This window comes from Hemicordylus capensis, chromosome 2 (genome assembly GCF_027244095.1).
Source record: "Hemicordylus capensis ecotype Gifberg chromosome 2, rHemCap1.1.pri, whole genome shotgun sequence".
NCBI classification, from domain to species: Eukaryota; Metazoa; Chordata; class Lepidosauria; order Squamata; family Cordylidae; genus Hemicordylus; species Hemicordylus capensis.
This window is the reverse complement of record NC_069658.1, coordinates 360,255,994-360,279,328: the sequence shown is the minus strand read 5'-3', so window position 1 is coordinate 360,279,328 and position 23,335 is coordinate 360,255,994. Positions and strand designations below refer to the sequence as shown.

Sequence of the window (23,335 nt, the reverse complement as noted above, 5' to 3'; positions counted from 1 at the left end):
ACAAAATCTGCTGTGAACCTGGCTATCTTGACAAGCATCAAATGAGACTTTGTTCACAATATTTTCCAGTCTCTCTTGCTCCTCCAAGTCTATTGATAATATTTTTGCTGCATGATAAATTAGTAGGAGGGATAATTCCTAAAAGAAACAGGATGGAGGACACAATCAGTGTATAAAATACCCAATGGTCAGATATTTTAAAGATTCACCGCTGACTAAAATGTGTGCAGGTGTACACACACATGCTGAATAAATCATTTGTTTTGGTTTATTTCCAGTTTGATGCTTTGTCTGCAAGCTCTCTATTTTTAGAAATGTCTTCAAGGTCGTCCTTGGATTGTGTGCATTACTTTTCTTCCACTGCTTGCCTGAAGCCAAATTTCATGAAAGGCCTTTTAAAAACAAGGAGGAGAAATTCCATCAATACATGTAAGCCCAAAATAGGTTTCCTTTCTACAGTTCAAAATATCAAGCACTGACTGCACTGCAGCCTTCTTAAATATATTCTACGGTCATATTTGATTAATGTGGGGGGGGAAACATACTGATTATTTATAATATTTCATTTATGCAGTATATGCATATCTCCAACAGGCTCAGGATGATATACACAAAAATAATATGGTAAACGGCAATACAGTCACAATAAAAAAATAAGTAACCCAGTTTTTTTTAAAAAGGAGCACCGAAAGGGGAAAAAAGGTGTACTGGGGAAAATAAAAATGGGCTCCTCTAAAAGCCTTGTGTATATATGTATGTATGTATGTACGTACGTACATACATATATACATACATACTGTTAACTATATTTTAAAGAAAAGTAGAATGGAACAATATAAGTTTTGAGGAAGCAGTTCCTCAAATTTGCAACAGCAAATGCACAGTTGCCTGTCTAGTTTTAGTATGAAGCCCAGGATATTAAGTGGATCCTAAAAATTTGGATCAGGTGTGTAGCAATAGGGGGTGTGGTGGCACACAAGCCACTGATGCCCGGGGGGCCTGCGATGCCTACCACCCTCCCCAATGGGCATGGGGTCTGCCTGTCTTTGTGACTCCTGCCAGCCAGCTGGTCTCCTACCCGCCCAGCACTGTCAGCTTGCTTCCCTTTGCTGGGCTGCAATGTGGAATAATGACATCAACACCCCGGCTCCTATTTTCCCTGGGATGGGTCAGCAGGCTCATGCTGGTGCAGTGACACCATTAGACCACATCACAGCTGGCAAAGGGAGGCAGGATGGGCAGCCAGGCAGTGCATGAACAGTGGCGGCATAAGCAGCAGGGGGATGGGGACTGCGAAGGCAAGTGCTGGAGATGGGGGTCACAAAGGTGAGCAGTGGCAGCAGTGGGGGCTGCCTCGAATCTCACCCCAGGGCCACCCTCAACATTGCTGCACCCCTGGTTTGGACGGGTGTTGTTAATCGTTAGTTGGGGAGAACACAAGTTGGCATTTTCAATAGATTCGGGAATGACAATTACATCAGCCTTGAACATTCAGCAGTGCATGGCACCCCTCTTTTGAGAGAGAGAGAAACTGTCTAAGACATGCTGGAAATATGCTGAAACATTCACATACAATTGGGCTGTGTTATGTACCCAAATCGATTGGAAAATGTCAGTGCCAGTTGGTTGGCTGAATTAGCTGAATGGATCTGATCTATGTGATCGCTAAGTGTCAACACTGACTTGACGGGACTTAATCAATCAATCAATCAATCAGTGATAATGATTCACAGATGGCTCAGGACTTTCCACTAGTTCAAATGCAGGCTGGCAGACTGGTGGAAATACAACACTTGTCGGGTATAATGCCAGAGAAGTGGGTGTAGGAAAGGGTATGTCAGTGCAAGATGGTAGGGCAAACAGGTAGTTTGTGAACAAAGACATCATGCAGGCCGTAGGCTTCCTTAACAAAACAGTTGAGGGTCGCTGCTCCATTGATCTCGGTAGGTGCACTGTGTTTGTATCAATCAGATCAAGTTTGAAAGGCAATGTGTTACTTTAGGAAAACAGGGGTGGGGGTCTGTGTTCAGAGCCTGTCAGCCTTGGCAAAATCATTCTAGACAACAGAGCATAGTGTTGGCAGCTGATGAAGTAGCAGGATGAGAACTTCAGTTTGCCCATCAAAACCCATTCTGGCACCTTGCTCCTTTGGAATTATGATATTTTGGCCTTCCGTGGTAGGCAACTTAAGGAGAAATAAAAGGGGAAATGTGCTTTGTGTGTCAAACTGAAGAGCCTGTTCCTTCCTGCTGTATCTGGAGCCTTTGCTTGATGTATTCTTCAGCACTCTCACTTGAGTGACACTCACCACCATTTGTTTGTGAGTAAAAATTATAAGGAGTGACAGGAGATCCAAGTGGAACGTTCAGTTTCCAGACTACCCAAATATGCTGATCATGCAATATGGGCAAGACCATGCAGCAGAGTGTCAAAAGTGTCACAATAACTTCAATTAAATTCAGCTTCACAATTCAGGGTTAAGGCATAAACACAGGATAACTTAAATAAGAAATAGCAAAAAAGAGCAAAGAAATGCAGGAATAAATGCATTTCAGCCACTGGGAGCCAGTACTGCAGCTTTAACCCTGCAATGCAATAAGAACAACATTCTTGATAGCGAGTCCCATAAGAACTGGATGCATATGAATCGGAGACAAGAAGTGTGAGCACTGTAAGATATTCCCCTCAGGGGATGGAGCCATTCTGGGAAGTTCCATGTTCCCTCCCTGGCTTCTCCGAAATAGGGCTGAGAGAGATTCCTGCCTGCAACTTTGGAGAAGCCGCTGCCAGTCTGTGAAGACAATACTGAGCTAGATAGACCAATGGTCTGACTCAGTATATGGCAGTTTCCTATGTTCCTATGCGCCTAAGAACTGATTTACTGGATACCATATACAAGGTTCATGACTGATTTTTTATTAGTGACACAAAACTATGAATGACACAAAAACATAGTGTGGTTATGCATGTGCTGTTGACCCCAATCGCCCCTGCATCATCATCATGTATATTTTTCAACTCCACATCACCAGTAAGTGACCTAGTAGTGTGTAGCTGAAAGAAAACATAAGGTGGCATCACAGTGATATTGTTCCCCTGACCCCCACTGTGCTTTATTAGCTGCCACCTGGGAGGGGCATATCTGGCCCCTCCTAGCTTCCACCTTGGAGGGGCATAAGAACATAAGAACAGCCCTGCTGGATCAGGCTCAAGGCCCATCTAGTCCAGCATCCTGTTTCGCACAGTGGCCCACCAGATGCCGCTGGAAGCCACAGGCAGGAGTTGAGGGTGTGCCCTCTCTTCTGCCGGTACTCCCTGCAACTGGTACTTAGAGGCATCCTGCCTCTGAGGCTGGAGGTGGCCTATAGCCCTCCAGCTAGTAGCCAATGATAGACCCCTCCTCCATGAAGTTATCCAAACCCCTCTTAAAGCCATCCAGGTCTTTGGCTGTCACCACATCTTGTGGCAGAGAATTCCACAGGTTGATTATGCGTTGTGTGAAAAAGTACCTCCATTTGTTGGTACTATATTTCCTGGCAATCCGTTTCATGGGATGACCCCTGATTCTAGTGTTATGTGAGAGGGAGAAGAATTTCTCTCTATCTACTTTCTCCATGCCATGCATGATTTTATAGACCTCTATCATGTCTCCATTTTTGTCATGTCTCCTTTTACTTCGTAGTAAAGCTCTCCTGTCTCTTTTACCATTTGTTATCTGGAAAATATTGTTTTATTTATTAACACTCATCAGCATTCAGTGCTTTGCCAGTTTTATCTCACTTACTTCTCTACCAAATCAAGGTGTTGTACAATGCAAGACCCAGAGTGAAAGATTTAAGCAAGGTTTGTGTTTCTCTCAGAACGGCACATAAAAATGGCCTAAAGCAATTTTGATCAGAATCATATTATGTAATTTTATTGTATGGCTAATCTGCACACTTCCTACCTCTCACCCCAGTTGAAAGCCCAATTTATATGCTCTGCTATGTGTAGCAACCTCTTGAAAAGAGAACCTCTTTACTTGAAAAGCAGAGAGAGTGGACAGATAGACATTTCTCTCCCTCTCTCACAATACTAGAATGAGGTGTCATCCCATGAAACTGTTGGCCAGGAAATTTAGGACCAACGAAAAGGAAGCACTTTTTCTCACAGCTCATAATTGGGAGTGCAGCCTGGGAGAGCTTCTGGATCTACACCTCTCCCTGGTGTCTCAGGTTGAGTTGGTGGCCAGAGGTGCTTTCTATCAGCTTCATCTGATATGCCAGCTGTGTCCATTTCTTGAGATAAACGGCTGTAGAATGGTGGTATGTATGCTGGTAACCTCTAGCATAGGCAAAGTTCCTCTTTCCCCATGACCAACCCCTGCTAATTGGGCAAAGAGGCACCTTTTCACATAGTGATTCTCTTTATTTAGCAGGGGAAGAGTAACTGACCCTAACCCCCCACCCAGCACAGTACTTCCAGTGACCGTTGCTGGTTCCTGTCCTATGTTTCTTTTTAGATTGTGAGCCCTTTGGGGACAGGGAGCCATCTTATTTATTTATTATTTCTCCATGTACACCGCTTTGGATACTTTTGTTGAAAAGTGGTATATAAATATTTGTTGTTGTTGTTGTTTCTGAACTCCTGACCAAATGTCAGAGCTCTTCTGACATTTGGTCAAGCTGAAAATTGGATGCCTACTTTCCCCATGCTGCTTCTTTCAGAATTGTTTTGGCTACCCCAGCTCACTGATCTTTGACTCCTGCGGAGGGTTGTGGGTGTCCCTTTGTGTGCGCCCATCCATTCTGGGCTTTTCTCAGTATTCCAGCCACCAGGCACAATACAGCAGCAATGTCCCAAATCTTCCTCACCATGATTTAAGGCTTGTTTTAGGCAAATGTTTTGTTAGACACCCACACACAAACACATTTCTCTTGATAAATCTCTCAGGTTTGTATTTAAGAATGCTATGCACATGGTTTGATAAGAGTGGAAGTCATTCATTAGCAGCCAGCAAGCCATCCGCACTGCAAGATGTTCAGCTTAAACAAAGGCATTCGGACGGGGAAATTTGCATTAATCTTTCACTGCCACGGCTTGAAAAATCATTCACTCTATGAATTTCGATTCTCATGCAATTTCACAGTTAAAATAATGAAGATACTTTAGGGCCATTTAAATTCAAAACCACGAAGCAAAGTGAGGAACAGAGTCCATATTGCATGACTTTTCAATTGCATTTTAAAATGTACAGGACCATCCCCTTTCCTCTATCCACATGCATTGCAAGAAGTGAGGCAAAGACCAATGATGACAGTAGCTTTAATAAATTCAAAGCTCTAGAAATAGCAGGGTAAATTTGGAGTTATATTCTGGGCCCAAATTGACCTACTTAATTTTTTGCCTACCTAAGAATCTTATTTTTGTTTGCAAAGATTTTGTATTTGCTCTGGCTGTTTCCCCTTAACTGGAACTGTGTTGTGTAGCAAAGTATCCAGTCTCCCACTGGAATTTTACCATTCCTAAATAGCCAGGCTTACCATGGACCCTGATGGTGGTAGAAAGAAAAGGACGATAAAAAGCTACTTCAGTAAATCAGTGCCACCAGCTTCTGAATTATTTATTGTTTAACACTTCAGTCCTACCTCTAAGGGATAGTCCTGGCTTTTCAAGTGCAGGTCTAGGTTGCGATATTCACACAGATGTTTTTGTTTGCTTCAGACCACCTAGCCGCTTCAGAATGTTCCAACTCCTCATTTAATAGTCATGATTCACAAGGCAATAAAGGATCTAGTTCTGGAATATCTAGATGTTTACACGTTCAGGAATTTGTTTACAAAAGAGGTAGAGTTTATCATAGGTAAGCAGGTCATCCAAAAGAAAACAAAACCATGTAAACCCAATTCCCTCTACTTTATAGCTCTAGTGCTAAAGTACTGGCACTTGCTTAAACATTCAAAGTAAGAATAGCATTGCCAATGAATAGTGATTTTGCATAGTAGATCATAGTTGAAGACTTTCCCCTAACCTTTTCAGTGATTCAGTAACATCATTAGTTGGACAGCTCCAAGGGAAATCCAGTTAGGATTCTTGACTAGATCGGCCCTGCACAACATAAGAGCTTTGTCCATTCATTGACATCTGTGGCTGCTTTTACAAAGCAACAAAAGACCTTTTTATTTGTTCAGGCTTTTACCCCTTAGGGGTTGCCAGGCCTCTCAGCTCTCCTGCTCCTGTTGTCCTTTTAATTGCGGTCATTTTTGTTTTGTTTTCACTGTTTAACTTATCTTAAGGTTTTAAATGATTTTTATTGAATTTTTTGGTATTGTATTTTAATTTTTGTAAAACCACCTTGGGATGCTTAATGAAAGGCAGTATACAAATTGAGCAATTGAACAATCAATAAGAACTGGGGGCTGGATCTGGCTCCTGGGAGCTTTTTTTTTTTTTTTTTTTGCTGGCCTGCAGGTAGCTAGCAACAACAGGAGCCACAAAGGATTTGGCATTTGTGTGGGGCTGGCACAGCCAAATACTCATCAACTAAGCAGGGACAGAGCTTATTTTGGCCACTATCCTTAGTTAAAACTGTGGGCCCGTGGAGGGCAGGGAGACCAACAAGTAATTGTTTTAATTAATGCTTATCTTTATAATTATTTTTACAGTAATAATCAATGCACTGAAAATTGACCGTCCCTCCACCCACACCCACCCCCATTCACACACACCAAGTCATGCTTGTTTCCAGATCACTGGGGCATTTGATTTGTGGAGTTCTGGATTAGATAGAGAACAGCAAACCATCCACACTGCAGAGATTATGTCCAGTGTTCAAATGCCAGTATAGGGGTTTCTGCTTACCTTTGCTACAGAGCACCTGTTTTCAAAGATCTGCCTGAGCTTCTTTTAAAAAATCAAAAATTACCTTTCGATGGTTGTGCTCAAGCATGAAGAATGTGACTGCTCTCTAGACTGACATTTCTTTTTTCTCTGAAGCAGCATGAGAGCTAGCAGCACAAACACAGGCATATTCGATGGAACAAGCATAAGATTTTTAAGGCCCCTCATTTTCCTAGAGAAATGGAATTGGAAATATTAAGGCAAATATTCTTGACTGGATGAAAACAAGTAAATATTAAGCTTTTTCTCTCATACCCAGAAATCTCTGTTAAAGAAGGCAAGTAAATGTAAAAACGTCTGAATTTGCTCTGACAAATAACCATTAGCCAAAGAGATATGATCCTTTCTTTTCCACATAAAATTGTCTGAAAACGCCTCCTGGCTGAATTGAAAGAATACGTTTGAAGCATGAAATAGCAGCCTATCTTGCTATCTTTTGTGGAGCCCCTTTCTGCAATCCTGCAAACCATAGTGATAATTTAACCCATTATTATAATCAGTATACCATGAATGTGAAGCTTCTAATCTATCAATAAGAAGGGAACACAAATCTCTCTTTCAGGCCAATTTGGAACACTGAAGGGGCAATTTACTGTGAAATGGCTTCCAAATGAAGAACTCTTGACAAAATTCAAAATGATCTTTGACAGGGCTACAAAAATACAGGAAGGGCAGTTCTGTCATTCAGAATAATAACATGTCATAGATTAGCTTCCGTTAATAATCACCACCCTGTGGAAACTTGTACACAGTATTCGTTGCCTTTCCAAACCCTTTCTTCACTATCCCATCAGTGAACTAGTTTATTATAATAAATGAGCTAGTTTATTATTGGAAGCAGAAGTTCTGAACCAAAATGCAGTGCAAAATGGTCCACCCCTCCCTCATTTCTCCCCATAAGAAAAGATAGGTGGCAAAGAAGGGAATACCCCATTCTGTGAGGTCACCAGAAGAACTAGAGTTCAGCCCATTCCCTAATTCTTCATGTCCCTCTATGGAAGAACACAGTCCCTGGAGGCAGAAAGATCTATCCTGCCAGGTTCCCAAGCGGGGTCAGCTCCAGCTTTCAGGAGGCCCTTAACAAACTGCCTTTTGTCAAGAGAGTTGGTCCACCCCACCACTTCTTTAAAAGCACACCTGATTTGTCCCAAAACTTGGTTTTCCCCCCAACTACAATATAATATTTGTATGGCAACCCCAATATGTAGTAAAGTGCAAAATAAATAAATAAAAAACCCAAAGAATGCAAGGCCCTTGAGTTCTGCAGTATCTCAGACTCAAACAAATACACTAGATTTCTGCACAAACATGAACATCATTATAACAATGGTTGGGGAGCCTTGTAACCATGAGGAGGGAGCAGAAAGGTCACAAGGGTCAAGTGGGAAAATGGCATGGCTGAAAACAAATTCAGACTCGAGACAGGGTTCCAGGCTCCTGGGAAAGAGAGAAGTTTGTGTGTCACAACATTCCTAGTGATGTATTAATAATAAAGCCATTTCAAAATGAACAATGGTCAAGAAACTTAATGGTTTTGCAGTGAAAGGAGCTTGATGGAAGTATTCCCCTTCTTCACTTGTAGCCCATACATTTTCAGAGCTTTTCAGCTGGATCATTTAATTCAGGATTTAATGGTTATCCAGGATGTAGTTGACTGACCTGATAGAAATGGTACCATAAACATTCTGTGCCCCCAAGAAATAGTTTTGTAATAGGAATACTTGGAGACCTTTAACAAGAAGCATTCAGGTGTGAGGTGATAACAACGAGAAATGATAACAGACATCCCAGGGTCACGCTTTGTGGCCTTTCATCACCAGAGAGAAGTATTTGTAGCCAAGACTGTAAATTGCATCCTACTGCACGGTGGCCGGGAGAATGTATACGTGATGTCTGAGCTGACTAATATGCAAAGGTCACCACCCTGCTGAAACTCTGATGAAGTTACTAAGTTCAGCAGCTCAAAAACTGGTGGCTATTTGTTGGTGGTATTCTAAATTCTTCAGTGTTCTTCATATGAGCTTTTCTTTAAAAACCTGGCTGAAAGCTAGCTTGGGAAATATTAAATTCTGAACACTATGATAGGAGTCTTATCACTACTGACAACAGAGACGTTCAAGTTTCAATTAGATTTAACATTTGTGGGTTGTGGGAGATGCCACTGATAATTTGTGTTTGTTCATTTATTAATATTGGGTAGTAGCCCGATCATCTGGCACAGCAGTACATCATCAATGGAAGCTCCTTTCATTCACAGAAGGAGAACTGCACTCATGCAAGGATCCCTTCTGTTTGTCCAAGCATCCCTTGCATGAGTGCAATGCTCCTGTTTGCAGAAGGAGCTTAGGAGCATAGGAACATAGGAAGCTGCCATATACTGAGTCAGACCATTGGTCTATCTCTAGCTCAGTATTGTCTTCACAGACTGGCAGTGGCTTCTCCAAGGTTGCAGGCAGGAATCTCTCTCAGCCCTATCTTGGAGAAGTCAGGGAGGGAACTTGGAACCTTCTGCTCTTCCCAGAGCGGCTCCATCCCCTGAGGGGAATATCTTGCAGTGCTCAGACTTCTAGTTTCCCATTCATATGCAGCCAGGGCAGACCCTGCTTAGCTAAGGGGACAAGTCATGCTTGCTACCGCATGACCAGCTCCAATAGTGCACAGCTGCAGCAAAGGTTTAGATGCCACCCACTGAAATGTGAAATGGCCCATTATTGGAACTTGAGATAAGGGGAGGGGGACAACCTAGGGCAGTCAGAAGATACACATGCATGCAAAAGCCATAGGTCAGAGTGTGTTTATACTGCTGGATCTGCCACAGGCTTTTCAACACTGCCTCTATTTTTACCAGCACTTGCTTCTTTGTTAGTTTACATACCATCCTTCTTCAAAAATATACCAGAGTGTGCTACAGCATAAAAGTAGGATAATTGAATTGGGGGCTGGGGGGGGGGGCTGGTAAAAACAAAAAGAAAGAAAACAGGAGCCTCACAAACACAAAAAAAGATTTGCCGCACCTAAAACCATTTCAAAGAGTGAACGCCTTAAAGAGGCATGAAAAAGGCCTGAGAGGAGGACAGGAAGGTCTTGACCGGGCACCTAAAAGAAAGCAATGGAGGTGCTAGGTTGGAGGAGTTCCATAGGAGGGAGTTCCACAGGTATGGCACTTACTGCTCTCTCTGTGGTTGTTGTTGTCGCCGTCATCCACCCCAAATGGCAGGGATACACAAAGGAGGGTTTCAGCAGATAAATAAGGGAGCGGGCATCCCATTTACGTGAGGAGATTAAAAACTAGAGCAGTCAGAATCAGGATGTCCATGGGAATTTGCTTTTTTTGTTGTTTTGATTTATGCCCCGGCGACAGAACTTGCCCTGGCTTTTATTGATAGTAGGCTACAAAGCTTTGCTTTCATCTTTTTCCTGCTTCCTAAGATCACAAAAAGCTGAACAAGCAGTAACAGGATAGCATCCATGTCATATCTGGATCCAGTCCTCTCCCTGGTGTCCCAGGTTGAGGTGGTAGACAGAGGTGCTTTCTATCAGCTTCGTCTGATACACCAGCTGCATTCATTTCTTGAGATGAACGACCTCAGCATGGTGGTGCATATGCTGGTAACTTCCAGCTGGACTACTGCAATGCACTCTATGTGGTTCTACCTTTGTACGTCGTCCGGAAACTGCAGAAACTACCGTAGTCCGGTACAGAATGTGGCAGCCAGGCTGGTCTCTGGGTCATATCACTCCTGCATTGAAAGAGCTACACTGGCTGCTGATAAATTTCCGGGCAAAATACAAGGTGCTGGTTATTACCTATAAAGCCCTAAACAGCTTAGGCCCTGGGTATTTTAAAGAACGTCTTCTTCACCATGAGCCCCATCGCCCGTTAAGATCATCTGGAGAGGTTAATCTGTGTTTGCCAGCAGCTCGTCTAGCAGCTACTCGGGGACGGGCCTTCTCTGCTGCTGCCCCTAGACTTTGGAATATGTTCCCTGTTGAAATAAGAGCTTCCCCATCTCTGGCAACTTTTTAAATGTCACTGGAGACATATTTATTCACCCAGGCTTTTAATTAGATTTATAGTTTTAATACTTTTAATGTTGGGTTTTAACTGATTTTAATGTTTAAATGATTTTAATTGTAAATGGCCCAGAGACACAAGTTTTGGGCTGTATAGAAATATGTTAAATAAATAAATAAGACTACACAAACAGATGAGATGGATCTTGCAGCAGTCTGGGCCAGAAGAAGCCAGTTTCAGGCAGCAATCACTGACACTCAGCTAGTGAGTAATTTGTTTAAATAAGGGGTGGGGGGGAGAGATGAACTTAAAACCAATATTTTCTCTTATTTAAAGAAATTACTCACTGGCAGGGTGCCAATTATTTTTGCCTTTGAAGTCACTGGAAGTGCTGCCCTTTAATCTGTCTTCAGAACAGTTTGTTTAGACTTGGTAGTAAGGGAATCACACTTTGCACTTGCTCAGAAGACCTCTCCATTATCTGTATTTTCTGTGTTCCAGAACATCATACCAGCATTGAGCTAAAGGTTCCAAGTCTGAACCTTGGTGAACTGCAGTTTAAATTAAGTCCTGCAGCCCTGAACACAAGTAAATAATGAAGACAGAAGAGGGTGGAGACATATAAAAAAATTATCCCCCTTGATCCCAAGCATGCCTTCATCCCTTGAAGAATCCTTATCAGTGAACGTGCTGCAGCCTGAGCTACACTCCAGTAGAACGTCAGTGGGAACATTTTAAGCTTTCAGCAGCATTAGGAAAATTCTTCCCATTCATGCTCCTTCTCAATGAGAGTTGCTTATTTCACTGGTTCACGCATGTGACTGTGCCACTGATTGTACCACTGCATTAACTGTTTATGGCCCAGTGTGCCCATATGTAGAATGTATTTGATGCCATGCCCATTTCACAGAAGGGTGATGGGTCAAGAACCTCAAGGGTACTTGCAAGGGCATAGAGTAAAGTACTGAGTAGTCGGAAAGTACTCACCCATTCTGGCCACAGGACTACATGCCTTCTTCTAAGGGATGCCCTTGATCTTGCAAGGTCAGGTTTAACTAGATTCATGTTTTGTGGTGTACCTTTTAAGTGCGTCTGTAGACACACCGTCTAGCCACAGGATCATCTGCAGTGTGTGCTCACTATATAACTGCTTTTCAAGATTAGATGGTAGTAGAATTTAATGTCTAATAAATCTATATTGATGCTGAACTGTTGTGGCAAACATCTTGCTGCTTCTCTTTTTACAAGTGTTTGAACAGAATTATGCTGAAACAGCATTTTCATTTGGCTCTTACCAATGGCTTACTCAAGAATTCTGAACACAGATTCAAAGGGAATTGAGACCCAAGAAGGAGTATATCCTACAGATGATTATTTTTTAATGCTGATGCCTACCTATACTGAGATCCAGTTTAGTGTCGTGACTAGAATGCTGGACATAGGCCACAGAGACTGGGATTCAAATCCTTGTTCAGCCACAGAGCTTGCTGGGCAACCTTGGGCCCATCACACTCGCTCTCAGCCTAATCTACACATTTTAATAAATAATACTCAATTTTCACGATATTCAGTTTTCATGGAATGTACAAAGGAAACTTTGCAAATCCTTTGCACATCCAATAGTGAAATAAAACCGGATTGCATGTGAATAGAAAATTGCCACTTATTTGCTTTCACAGTGCTATCAGTGATGTAGTTGAAATTCAGAAGTGCAGGTGCTCTCCATGACAGCCCCCATGGCCATGCCCACCCCAACAGCCAGAGAAACCAAGAAGCACTGGCGCTCCATCTCTGCATGTGCCTAGGGGCGTATCTAGGATAGGGCAGGCAGGGCACATGCCCCGGGAGCCACTTGAAGGGGTCGCAATTTTTAAACTTTTTTAAAAAAATGGCCACCCAAAACAAAATGGCCACTGCACATGCACAAATGGTTTCTGTGAGGCCCTAGGCCATGCCAGAATACTTTGTTTTCAGTGGCCATCTTTTAAAAAAAAATTTAAAATGGCCACTGCACATGCTCAAATGGTCCCTGCAAGGCCCTAGAGGCCAGTGGGGGAGGGGGAACCTTTGCAGACTCCCCCCACAGCCTTTAGGAAGCCCCCCGAAGGGGCTACAGGTAAAAAAATTTTTTGAAAAAATAATTTAATATAAGTCACTTTACACATATTCAGTTTGGCACTATGTACAGAGAATCAGGGCTTGTGAATACTGAACGGAAACGTATGAGCTAGGATTGTATTCATTTGCTCTTACTTTGCTTCTTGTGATAAGTGAGTTAAATGTGATGTCTTAATAATATTAATGGTGAGTTTGTCTTTGAATCAGTGTGAAATCCTTAGTATTAAGGCCACTGGGAGTTTCTTGCTCTCTTTCTCTCATTTTAACTGTCTTTCTGAAATACTAGAATATACTCCTAGCAGTGACACAGTTTAATCTGCATATCCTTTAATTATTTTCAGAGTATCTGGGAAAAGTCCAATTCTCCATTTATTTTTCAAACTGATGTAATAGTGATGCTACAATGCATAGTAGACAGGCACTTCTGTTTAGTTTTCCAAGGACACCTCCATATAGTATTTGGGTATTTCATGAGTCCCAGCATACTGAAATTTGTAGTTTTCCAGCATTTTTTTGGTCTGGCTAAATCCACTGGTAAATAGTTTTTGAAATATTAAAGGATTAACGAGCTTGACTTGTATTTTTCAGCTGATATTATGGTAAAGTTATCTGAAAGTTGGGTGTCAGATTTTGGACAGGGGGCGCAATTTCAGTGCTTGCCCTAGATGCTATTTTCCCTAGATACGCCTCTGCATGTGCCCCCTCCAATACACCCCTGGTTGCTATGGACTGACGCTACAAGCACTGTATTTTCAAAACATGCTTAGAGTGCAGGGCCAGCATCAGGGTTAATCAGGTTGGGAATTGGCCCAAGGGTCCATGGCTGTCAGAGGGCCCACCCATCCATCTTCTGAACCTCCCAGTAACCAGTGTCATTCAGTGGCAGGAGAGGTGTGAGCCTTTCAGAAGATATTTGCACCACCCGTTGTGCCTTTTTCTGCCCTGTCTATCTGCAAATGGACCAGAGATCCTTTTATGACAACACAAAGTCCTCACTCATTCAGTGATAGGAAGGGCAGGAAAATGAAGAGCTGCTGCAGCATCCCCTGCGCCTGCTAATCATTTGCTGCTTGAGGCAAATATCAGTGAGCCACCCTGTCCACTCGCTGGCCCTATCACCATCTCCTTCACCATCCACACTTCTGGTGTTCATGCATCAGAGGAGAGGTCAGCCAGGACTGCCACTCCATACATCGTGCAAACAGCCCATAGTGGTGTGCCCCAGCAGCTGAGGCTGGCAGTGAGGAGGAAGAGGGGTGAGCAGGGCCTGGGCTAGCAAAAGAGGTGGGAGTGGGGCATGCAAAGGGGATGAGGGTGGAGGGGGGGCCTAGGGGGAAATGAAGACCAATGAGGGAGTAGTGGCAGCAGTTGAGACAGAGGCAGTGGCAGCAGGCAGATTAGCAGATGCTTGCAGGATGGAGTGTCTGCAATTGCTGCCACATGGCTTGATGCTATCAACTCACCTGAGCTCTGCATATCCTTCAATGGCATTTCCTCCACTTCGCACCCTCCCCATTGACAAATCAGGGTGACACAGCAGCTGCTCCTCTTCTGCTGATCCTTGAAGTGTGGGAACGTGGAAGAGCTGGCACCAAAGATTCCCCACCAGTCACTGATTTCCCACTGGCAAATGGGGCAGGATGCATGTGTTGGCAGCACTCCTCTTCCTCCAATCTCTACATCCCACAGGAAGAGGAGCTGATACCACTGCCACCTCATGCATCTCCTATTCACCAATAGAAAGGGTTGGAGGAGGAGCCACCACCCATCTACAGCCAAATTCACCATCACAACCAAAATAAAACTAACCATACACACATATGCACAATGCGTGCCAACAGCATGCATGTGCTGAGGGTCCTTCAATTGCTTCAGTTGCCACTTATACAGCCTTTGTTCTGAAGTGATGAATTCTACTTCCTGTGCTTTAGCTTTTCCCACTTTCTGTGTCTTTTGCTTGAAACAGCTACAGAGAAATGGTTAATGAGAAGATAGGATTGTTCTAGACAAAATTTATTTTGTAATAAGGGTTTTATTTGCGGTGGCGGGCAGGGAGTAGTTTGTTTTCCTAAACTGAAAAACAAAACTGTTAAGTTTTGAGTAGCTGAGTATTTAATGCAGAGAAATAGAATGTCATTTGGAACTAGCAATAAAGCAGGAAATGAGAGGTTACCAGCCAAAGACTTGGCTGCTTTTTTCAAATCGATATGTAAATCTCTGCCTCCCTCATCTTTGCAGATACTGGCTATGTACACCTCTCATTGTTGCTCATTATAGCAATAGCAATAGCACTTACATTTATATACTGCTCTATAGCTGGAAGCTCTCTAAGCAGTTTACAATGATTTAGCATATTGCCCCCCAACATTCTGGGTGCTCATTTTACCGACCTTAGAAGGATGGAAGGCTGCATTTCCCTTCTCTGCATTTCCCTTCTCCTCTCACTGGTCTTCTCACCTTCCCATTCCCTTTCTTACCTTCCTTTCCTATCCTCTTTCCAGTGGCTTCTGCCTTCTACTAGGGGTGTTCACGGAACTGGTATGGCCAGTTTGGTTCGAATTTGGACTGGATTTGACCTGGCCCAGTCTGGTTCCAGGTTCGGCCAAACCAGATCCAGCCCAGTTCAGCCATCAAATTGGGCCAAACTACTTCATGGGCTGATTCGGGGATACTTGTAAAGGGGAATCCTTGAGGGTTCCCCTTTACAAGTAAAGGGAGCATTCCCTAATCCCTATCCTAAGGTCGGTTGGGGGGCAGGTGAGAAAAAGGGGCCTCTATACCTTTAGCAGAGGCGGTGAGGTGGTGGTGGAGTCTTTTGAGGTGGGACGGTGGTGGTGGCTCCTTCAAGCTCCACTCTGGCCTTCTAATTGACAGCCCAGGCCAGCTGCAGCCTGGTTTGGACCTTCATGCATGTGTGGAGGCCCTTTGCATCACCACATGATTGGCATGGTGACACAAATGGCCTCCACACATGCGCGGAGGCCTGAACCGGGCTGTAGCCAGCCCCGGCCTGTCATTCAGGAGGCCGATGAGGGGCTTGGAGGAGCCCCGCCTGCTACCACCACCTCCAGTATCTCTGCCACCACCTCACTGCCTCTGATGCGGCACCACTAAAGGTGCAGAAGCCCCTTTCTCTCACCCAACCCCTCATCCTTGGGATAGGGATTAGGGAATGTTCCCTTTACTTGAAAGGGGAATCCTCAAGGATTTCCCTTTACAAGTATTCCCAAACTGGCTCGTGAACCAGTTTTTACATACGTAGCAAGTTTGGTTCAAACGTGGACCAGCACTCCCCTTTGCGGGGTCAGGCTGGTTTGAACTCAAACTGGCTGAATTGGGCCAGTTCAATTTGAACCACGGTTCAAATCGAGGCTGCTTGCACAACCCTACCTTCTACATTCTTTTTTCCTAGGATCCTGTTTCTTCCACCCATTCCTTCTCAAAGCTGTTCTGTCTTCTATCCCACTTACTAGAATCTGTCAGAATCTTACTAGAATCTGACAGTGACTTTCTTCTGTCCACTGCTTCTGTGACATTAAGACAGCATGGCCAATCACTGCATTAGGAGGATATAGTCACATAGGCTGAGGAGGAGGAGTGCTTATAGACAGGGTCTGAAGCAGGAATTTCCTTGGGTTGAGTCGAATAAGTTTAAGAATGGTATAGGTTATTTGCTCTGCATGCTAGGGAACTTCCCTGAACTGTCCAGTTTGCTACAGCTTTGAAAACCAGTCTTTGGAATGAGTGTGTGTGTGTGTGTGTGTGTGTGTGTGTGTGTGTGTGTGTGTGACACTTCCTTCTTGTGTTGCACTCTTCCTTCTTGGACAAAAAACAAAATAACGTTCATGGAGTGGATAATAAATTTTAAAAAGTTCAATAATGAAATACAGTGGATTTTTTTTTTTAAGTTAAAGCAACACTTTTGATAAAGGAAAACTATTGCTGTATCTCTAATCTGCAATAATTATTAACCTTGCAGTCCCATGCCTACTGCTCATAAATTCCTGGACTGCAGAGATCTGGATTTTTAAAAATCTTTATGAAATGCTATAAAGCACCATGTACACCGATTGCATAGTATAACTAATCTTCATCTATAAACCCCTCCAAGTTTAATTGGAGTGATACAGTCATAAACTGTAGTGGGATTGCATGCTGATTTCCCACTAAATATTCTGCACATCTAACTAGCATCTTATGCACTGGTATAGATAGTGGCGGGGGGCCCGCTGGCACACGGCCATTCCCCTCGGTAGCATGCAGCCCTCATTCCCCCGACGGTGGCGCATGTGTTAGCGCACACACAGCCCCCTCGACTCGTGTTGCAGCCACTCCTGCCACCACCACTGCTTGCTCCTGTCACCACCACAAGAGTGGCAGCCCTTGACAGCCCTCCTTCCAGCAACGGAGCCAGAAGCAGTAAGGGATGGCAAGTGCAGCGGTGCACAGGCAAGCAGAGATAACAGTGGAGGCAGAGGTGGATGGGCGTGCAGTGGGCATGCACGAGGCAGTAAGAGTGGCAGTGACAGCAGGAGCAGTCCGCAGTGGGTGTCCGGCCAGAAGGGGAAGGGGGGAGGTGGAACAGGGGGGCCCTAGGGGTGGAAGGGCCAATGTTCCAGAGTCATCCTAGAGGACCGGTAGCCTGATTTCCCTATGAACTCTTGCTTCAGACCACTCTAATTGTCTTCACAGTGAATGTTCACAGTCATCATCTATTTTAATGTATACATGCAGCTATTCCAAAAACTGGAGGAATGACTGCAGCAACTGCTAACCTTTAACGCTATTCAGGACCTTTCTTACATTCTGTGCTATGAGCTAGGATTTTGGTATGTTCATTTGGTCCTAAATTTGGTTTTTGTATAGTGAATTCATAATCCTATTAGAACGGTTAATTTAAAAGCACTAAGTAGCTCATCCCTATGGCTGGAAATAAATGCCAAGTCAACATTCTCCAATTGTAACCAAGCCTGGCCAGTGCATTAATGCTAAAGCTTGTTATCTCAGTAGTTCAGTGTGTTACAGCTGCCTGCATACATATGCAAGCAAATACAAATGCCAAGCATATATAGTATCTGTCTGCAGAGAGAAGGGGGGAAATGTACACTTTTGACCTCCAAGGAAATAAGCAAGCCTTTTGGAAGGCTTCTCTAAACCCATTTCCTCCTGCTCACTCATTTCTTCTTCCTACCTTTCAAGTTTTCTTCCTACCTGTGTCTTTACATAAGTTAGCTTCTCTGCAGTGACTAGACATGGTCATATTGTACCCTCCCATGTCTCCATGCTATCTGGGTCGCCTTGAGACATCCCATCTGTGTAGCAATGATATGTGTAATCATCATTCTTTCTGCTCTCAGGCATAAACAGCCCCGGTATCTTATTTCGGAAGCAAAAGCATCTATCTTTTATGGGCCACTGCTCCCCCCTTATAGTAGATTGACCTTAAAACAGCACATCCAGCACTCTGAGCAATGCTCATACTGCAGGACTGCAGCCAGCAATGCGTGCCATCTGCAGTGTTATTAGAGAGTTCAAATTGTGGAGTAACCTGCAGCCAGTGACAGCCATCTCCAGTGCAGTTTCTTCCCATTGCTATAATGGAGCTCCATTCTGTAGTTAAAGCCATACAAGCATCTTCTGGAGGAAATCAGCTCTAGTTCTCCCCCATCCATCCCCAGCCCACCCCCACAAAGCTTGGATGTTTGTTTTGCCTCTAAATGAATCCATTGCATGTGCAATCTTTCTTTGTGTCACTGTTTAAAATAACTTGCTACCAGTCCAATTATATGGAGCATGGGGCTGGCAAATAACTGGACTGGGCCATGGCACAGGCTGCTGGGATTGGTACTGATGCTTCTGACACCTTGGATGGTCAAACATTGGTTTCAACATCATTCTTGAACGGATGGGACTCTGTTAATTTACACATTTAATTAACATAATTGGGAATTTTGACAGTATTGGAATTGTGACAAGTCCTGTCTCTCTAGCTCAGTCTTCCAACAGTTTTTCAAACAAACAAAACCCTCTGATTCTGCCAGCCCCAAATGTTCAAAAATAAGATTAGTGTGAGGGTCCTTTAATAAGCCTGCTGGTTTCTGTGTGCGGAGGATTCGTAGTCACTATTTTTTGAATCTCTTTACTGAAATGTATAAGGGCCAAAACTATTGTTTTTAATGAAAAGCACAGTTCCTGTTTGAAGTAGAGTCCCAAGGCCTAGCAAAAACTATTGGCTAGCCAAAGATTTCCCACCCTCCACCAAACAATTCTAAATATATTTTTACAGATCCACTGTTCTGACATCATGCTTGATAATGCAATGTAAATCCCTCCTGGGCTGCATTATAACACATACAGCAGTAAGTGCCCTGGAGGTATATGGGGCCGGGCCAGGAGGCCCTTGGCAAAAACAGGACTTCTAAGAGAATTGCTCTGCCATCACCAAACCACCAAAGAAATTGTCTCAGGAATCAGCAGTAGACCCTCCTGAGGACTCCAGGCCACTTGGCAGGTGATGCTGATCCAGGGGCATAGCTAGGAGAGAGGGGGCCTGTGTTCATCCCTCTCTCTGATGCCCCCCCCCCGAGTGAGGGAGATTAGGGAGGGATGGAGCTGGAGGGCCCTCAGGAGCTGGGGGCACGTGTTCTTTGAACCTTTTTACTCAATTATAGCTATGCCCCTGTGCTGATCCCTGAAATTGGTCTGCCATACATTGTGCTGTTTCCAAAGCAGATTTTATTTCAATTATCCAATCCTATGTTGAATTGCCGGTGGCAGTCTGGAGATCCACTCTATTCTTCTAAAATTACTTTTACAGTGAGAGACCCAATAGCTACAGTTCCTTCTGACCTTTCCTTCCTTTGGAGTCCTGCTTATTACAGTGGAAGGGTGGAGTATGGGGGACAGAAGGACTGTGAAAGGAATGGGCAGGAGCCTTCACAACTGCAGCTTTTAAAAGAGATGGATCTCCAATTTGCAGATTTCCAAGTTGCAATCTTGGTCTTACATGACAATCTTAATATCTTGAGCAACATCAGCAAATAAGTAGCAAAAAATGCATAGAGGGCACACTTCAGAAGAGAGCAGAAAAAACACCATACTGGTGTTTGGAAAAGCCCTTTTCTTTTCCCACCCCTTTCTTGTGTTTTCCCTACAGTCTGACAAATCCACCCTCAGGTGGGTTCCTTCTGCTCCATGGGTAAATGGTTTGAAACCAAGATGACAAACTACATAGGTCCTAGAAATGATAGTGAAATATGATTGGTCTCTAGTTTATCACAGGTGTGGTTTTAATCTGTTCTGAAGCTATTAATTAGTTAAATACTTTAATTAATATATTGAGCATTAAATGAAACACAGCTGAAACTTAAGAATGAAATCCTATGGCCATTAAGTCAGTGACAAAGCTCTCATTGACCAAGTTTCTCTACTTGCAGTTTCTGAGCAACAAAAAGCTATATGCATATGGCCCCCTTGAGTTATGTGTCCACTAGAGAACGCAGGATGGGTTGTCTTTTCTAAACTTGCTGGAGTAAAGTAACATGGATTTCCAAGATGAACACACCATACCTACAGAGAGTATCTTAATATACACTGTGAATATGTGATAGTTGTATTATTGGATTTGAATCAAAGCATATAAGAGGGAAGCACACAAAATAATATAATTATATTCATTTATGGCATCAGATATTGAAATGGAATATTGCTCCTTGTTGAAAACTTACATTTTTTTCAAGGCACCAGAAGCATCTTTTTTAAAAAAAAATTGTTGGTGCTAAAATTGAGATATTGTCAATTGAGCACTAGTTGTCTGTTGCAATGTGCCCGCATAATATGATCAGCTTAGTTTTGCAGCAGCAGAATGCTGTAGCATGATCACGCAGGAACCCCTTTGCATTAGGAATAAAACCTGACTCCTGCTCCTAAAACAAAGTTGCCCAGCCTCCTAAGTGAAGAGTGCAGTGCTTTTCTATGTGCAGCTTGCACTTAGTTGTGTCCAGAGGCACTCTTACCCGTGGATTTTGGTCCCAAAGTCTAGGGCCTCCATATCCCCTGGGCCCCTTCCCAAATCCTCTTTAGTCTGTCCTAGGTGGTGTGGTTTGTTCCCTCAAGAACCTATGTTTTTAAAAATGATGCTTAACTTGCAGTGGGGCGGGGGCCTTCAAAGGCCTTTAGGCCCAGGCTCCAAAATTACCTAGGTGTACCTCTGGTTGTGTCCCAAACCACCAACAGTGTCTTTGTTGTTGTGTCTCACACCACCACCAGTGTCTTTGCAATTAATTCAAGCAAAACTGTGAAACATACTCAGAGATCTATGTCACGAATTATGTGCCATATTAGTTTCTGGGTAGAGATCAATGTGTCATCTTTATTTGTGTTGCCAAACAGACTCATTGCCCTCTTTAACAAGTACCATGCCATCTTACTCCTCACAGGACTGCCCAAAGAGCTGATGAGGGGATCTTTACGAATGTTACACAGTAGATGCTGAGACAACTTGGATGGAAAGAAATAAAAAATGCCTGTTCCTGTTTGAAAAAGACTTCTCACGCACAGACTCGCAATAGCAAACAGCCATGTCAAAAAAAGGACGCAGCAAGGCTGAAAAGCCTGAGGCACTGATTATGTCCTTACAAGCTGCCAATGAAGATCTCAGGACCAAGCTAACAGACATTCAAATTGAGCTTCATCAGGAAAAGTCTAAGGTGAGTGAAACGTTGTCAGTAAAGGACAGATGATTAAAAAGAAGATGCTCAGGCCACAAATGGTTCGTGAAAAATGTATTTCATCCCTTTTTCTGGGCTGAAGTTTTGCTCCTAAGTTATGGCACAGTAAGTTTAAAAGATTGCTTGGCCTAAGAATTAGAAGTACCTTGGCCTTTTCCTCCAGACCATATTCCAGATAGCTGGCAGATATTATCTTTTCCCTGTCATTAAATATAGCAGGCTCCATTGAAGATGGAAATAGTTTGTAAGAGTGTTGAAAGTGGTTTGAACTTTGCTTTCCATGGTGTACACCCACAGCTTTTGTCTTGTTGCCTCTAGTATGGCAAGTTTTGCAAGGGTTTAAAATGATAGAAAACCCTGTAAGGTAAAGGTAAAGTTGTGCCGTCGAGTCGGTGTCGACTCCTGGCAACCACAGAGCCATGTGATTTTCTTTGGTAGAATACAGGAGGGGTTTACCATTGCCATCTCCTGCATAGTATGAGATTATGCTTTCAGCATCTTCCTATATCACTGCTGCCCAATATAGATGTTTTCCATAGTCTCGGAAACATACCAGTGGGGATTCAAACCAGCAACCTTTGCTCCCTAGGCAAGTTACTTCCCCTCTATGCCATTAGCTGGCTACAGAAAACCCTGTACAACCCATTTAATAGTGCCAAAAGTAGGATGTGTATACACATGGCAAACAGTCTTCAGATTTTTGAAAAAAAACATGATCATCTGTTTTCAGTCTACTATGTGTGCCTCCTTTCATTGTCTTGGAAAATATTTACCATATTCCACCATAAAAGAAGCTGTGTTCATAAATGAAGAGTAAAGTATTCTACATACCTCGAATGCTGCCATTGGAAAGAATGATGCAAAAAATGATTAATATCACCACTGAATGAGGAGAGAGATTCCATTACTTCTCACATTCATAAGTGAAAAGGAAAAGTTGATGGATTTTGCAAAGCCTCTGAGCAAAGAAGGGGTAAATTTAAGAAGTGAAAACGTAATTGAGGAATGCATTTCAACATGAGAGATGTTTGAGAATTATGATTAGAATTATGATGACTCTCCCAGCACCTACCATTTCTCTGCTCCAAATCAAGCCTCTCAGCAGAGTTTCTCCCATCAGGTTAAAAGCATGTTTCTGTGAGGAAAATTCTAAATTCCATTGTGGCATTCATTATCACTATGCAATGTATGGTTAGATTCTTCAACCTGGGTAATAAAAAACACCTCAACCAAAAAGTTTTGTAGGATCAGTCCGGACCTACATTCCTCACCTAGACAGGAACAGAAGCCCACCCCTTTCACAATATATTAACATTGCTATATTTCATTTGAAACAGAAGACGCTGAATAATTGATTTGTACCAGATCATGTGATAGTGCCCAGGCTATTATTGACTTACCTCCACTTATCCTGGCAGGTATTCTTCTGTAGGTTCATGCCAAGGCAAGCCAGGCTGGGAACAGAAGGCCAGCAGACCTGTGCTATTGTCCCAAACAGGATTTCAAATTCTTCCCACCCAAACTATCTGCTCATATTGCTGCTTTGTTTGGATAAAATCCCCTGCTTTTCATTTAGAGATGCTTTTCCTTTCAC

General features: G+C 43.2%; 1 protein-coding gene across 4 annotated transcripts in view; it reads left to right on the top strand.

Moving 5' to 3' along the window:
- Window positions 1–23,335, top strand: part of JAKMIP2 (janus kinase and microtubule interacting protein 2) — a 161,708-nt gene that overhangs the window by 80,888 nt on the left and 57,485 nt on the right. For all 4 annotated transcript variants that reach the window (XR_008316680.1, XM_053298489.1, XM_053298487.1 and 1 more), the window contains exon 2: window positions 21,451–21,720. Coding sequence is in view for 3 of the 4 variants with exons in the window: in XM_053298489.1 (XP_053154464.1) it covers window positions 21,592–21,720 (129 nt within the window). In the remaining variant the exon portion in view is untranslated. The remainder of the gene's footprint in view (window positions 1–21,450; window positions 21,721–23,335) is intronic.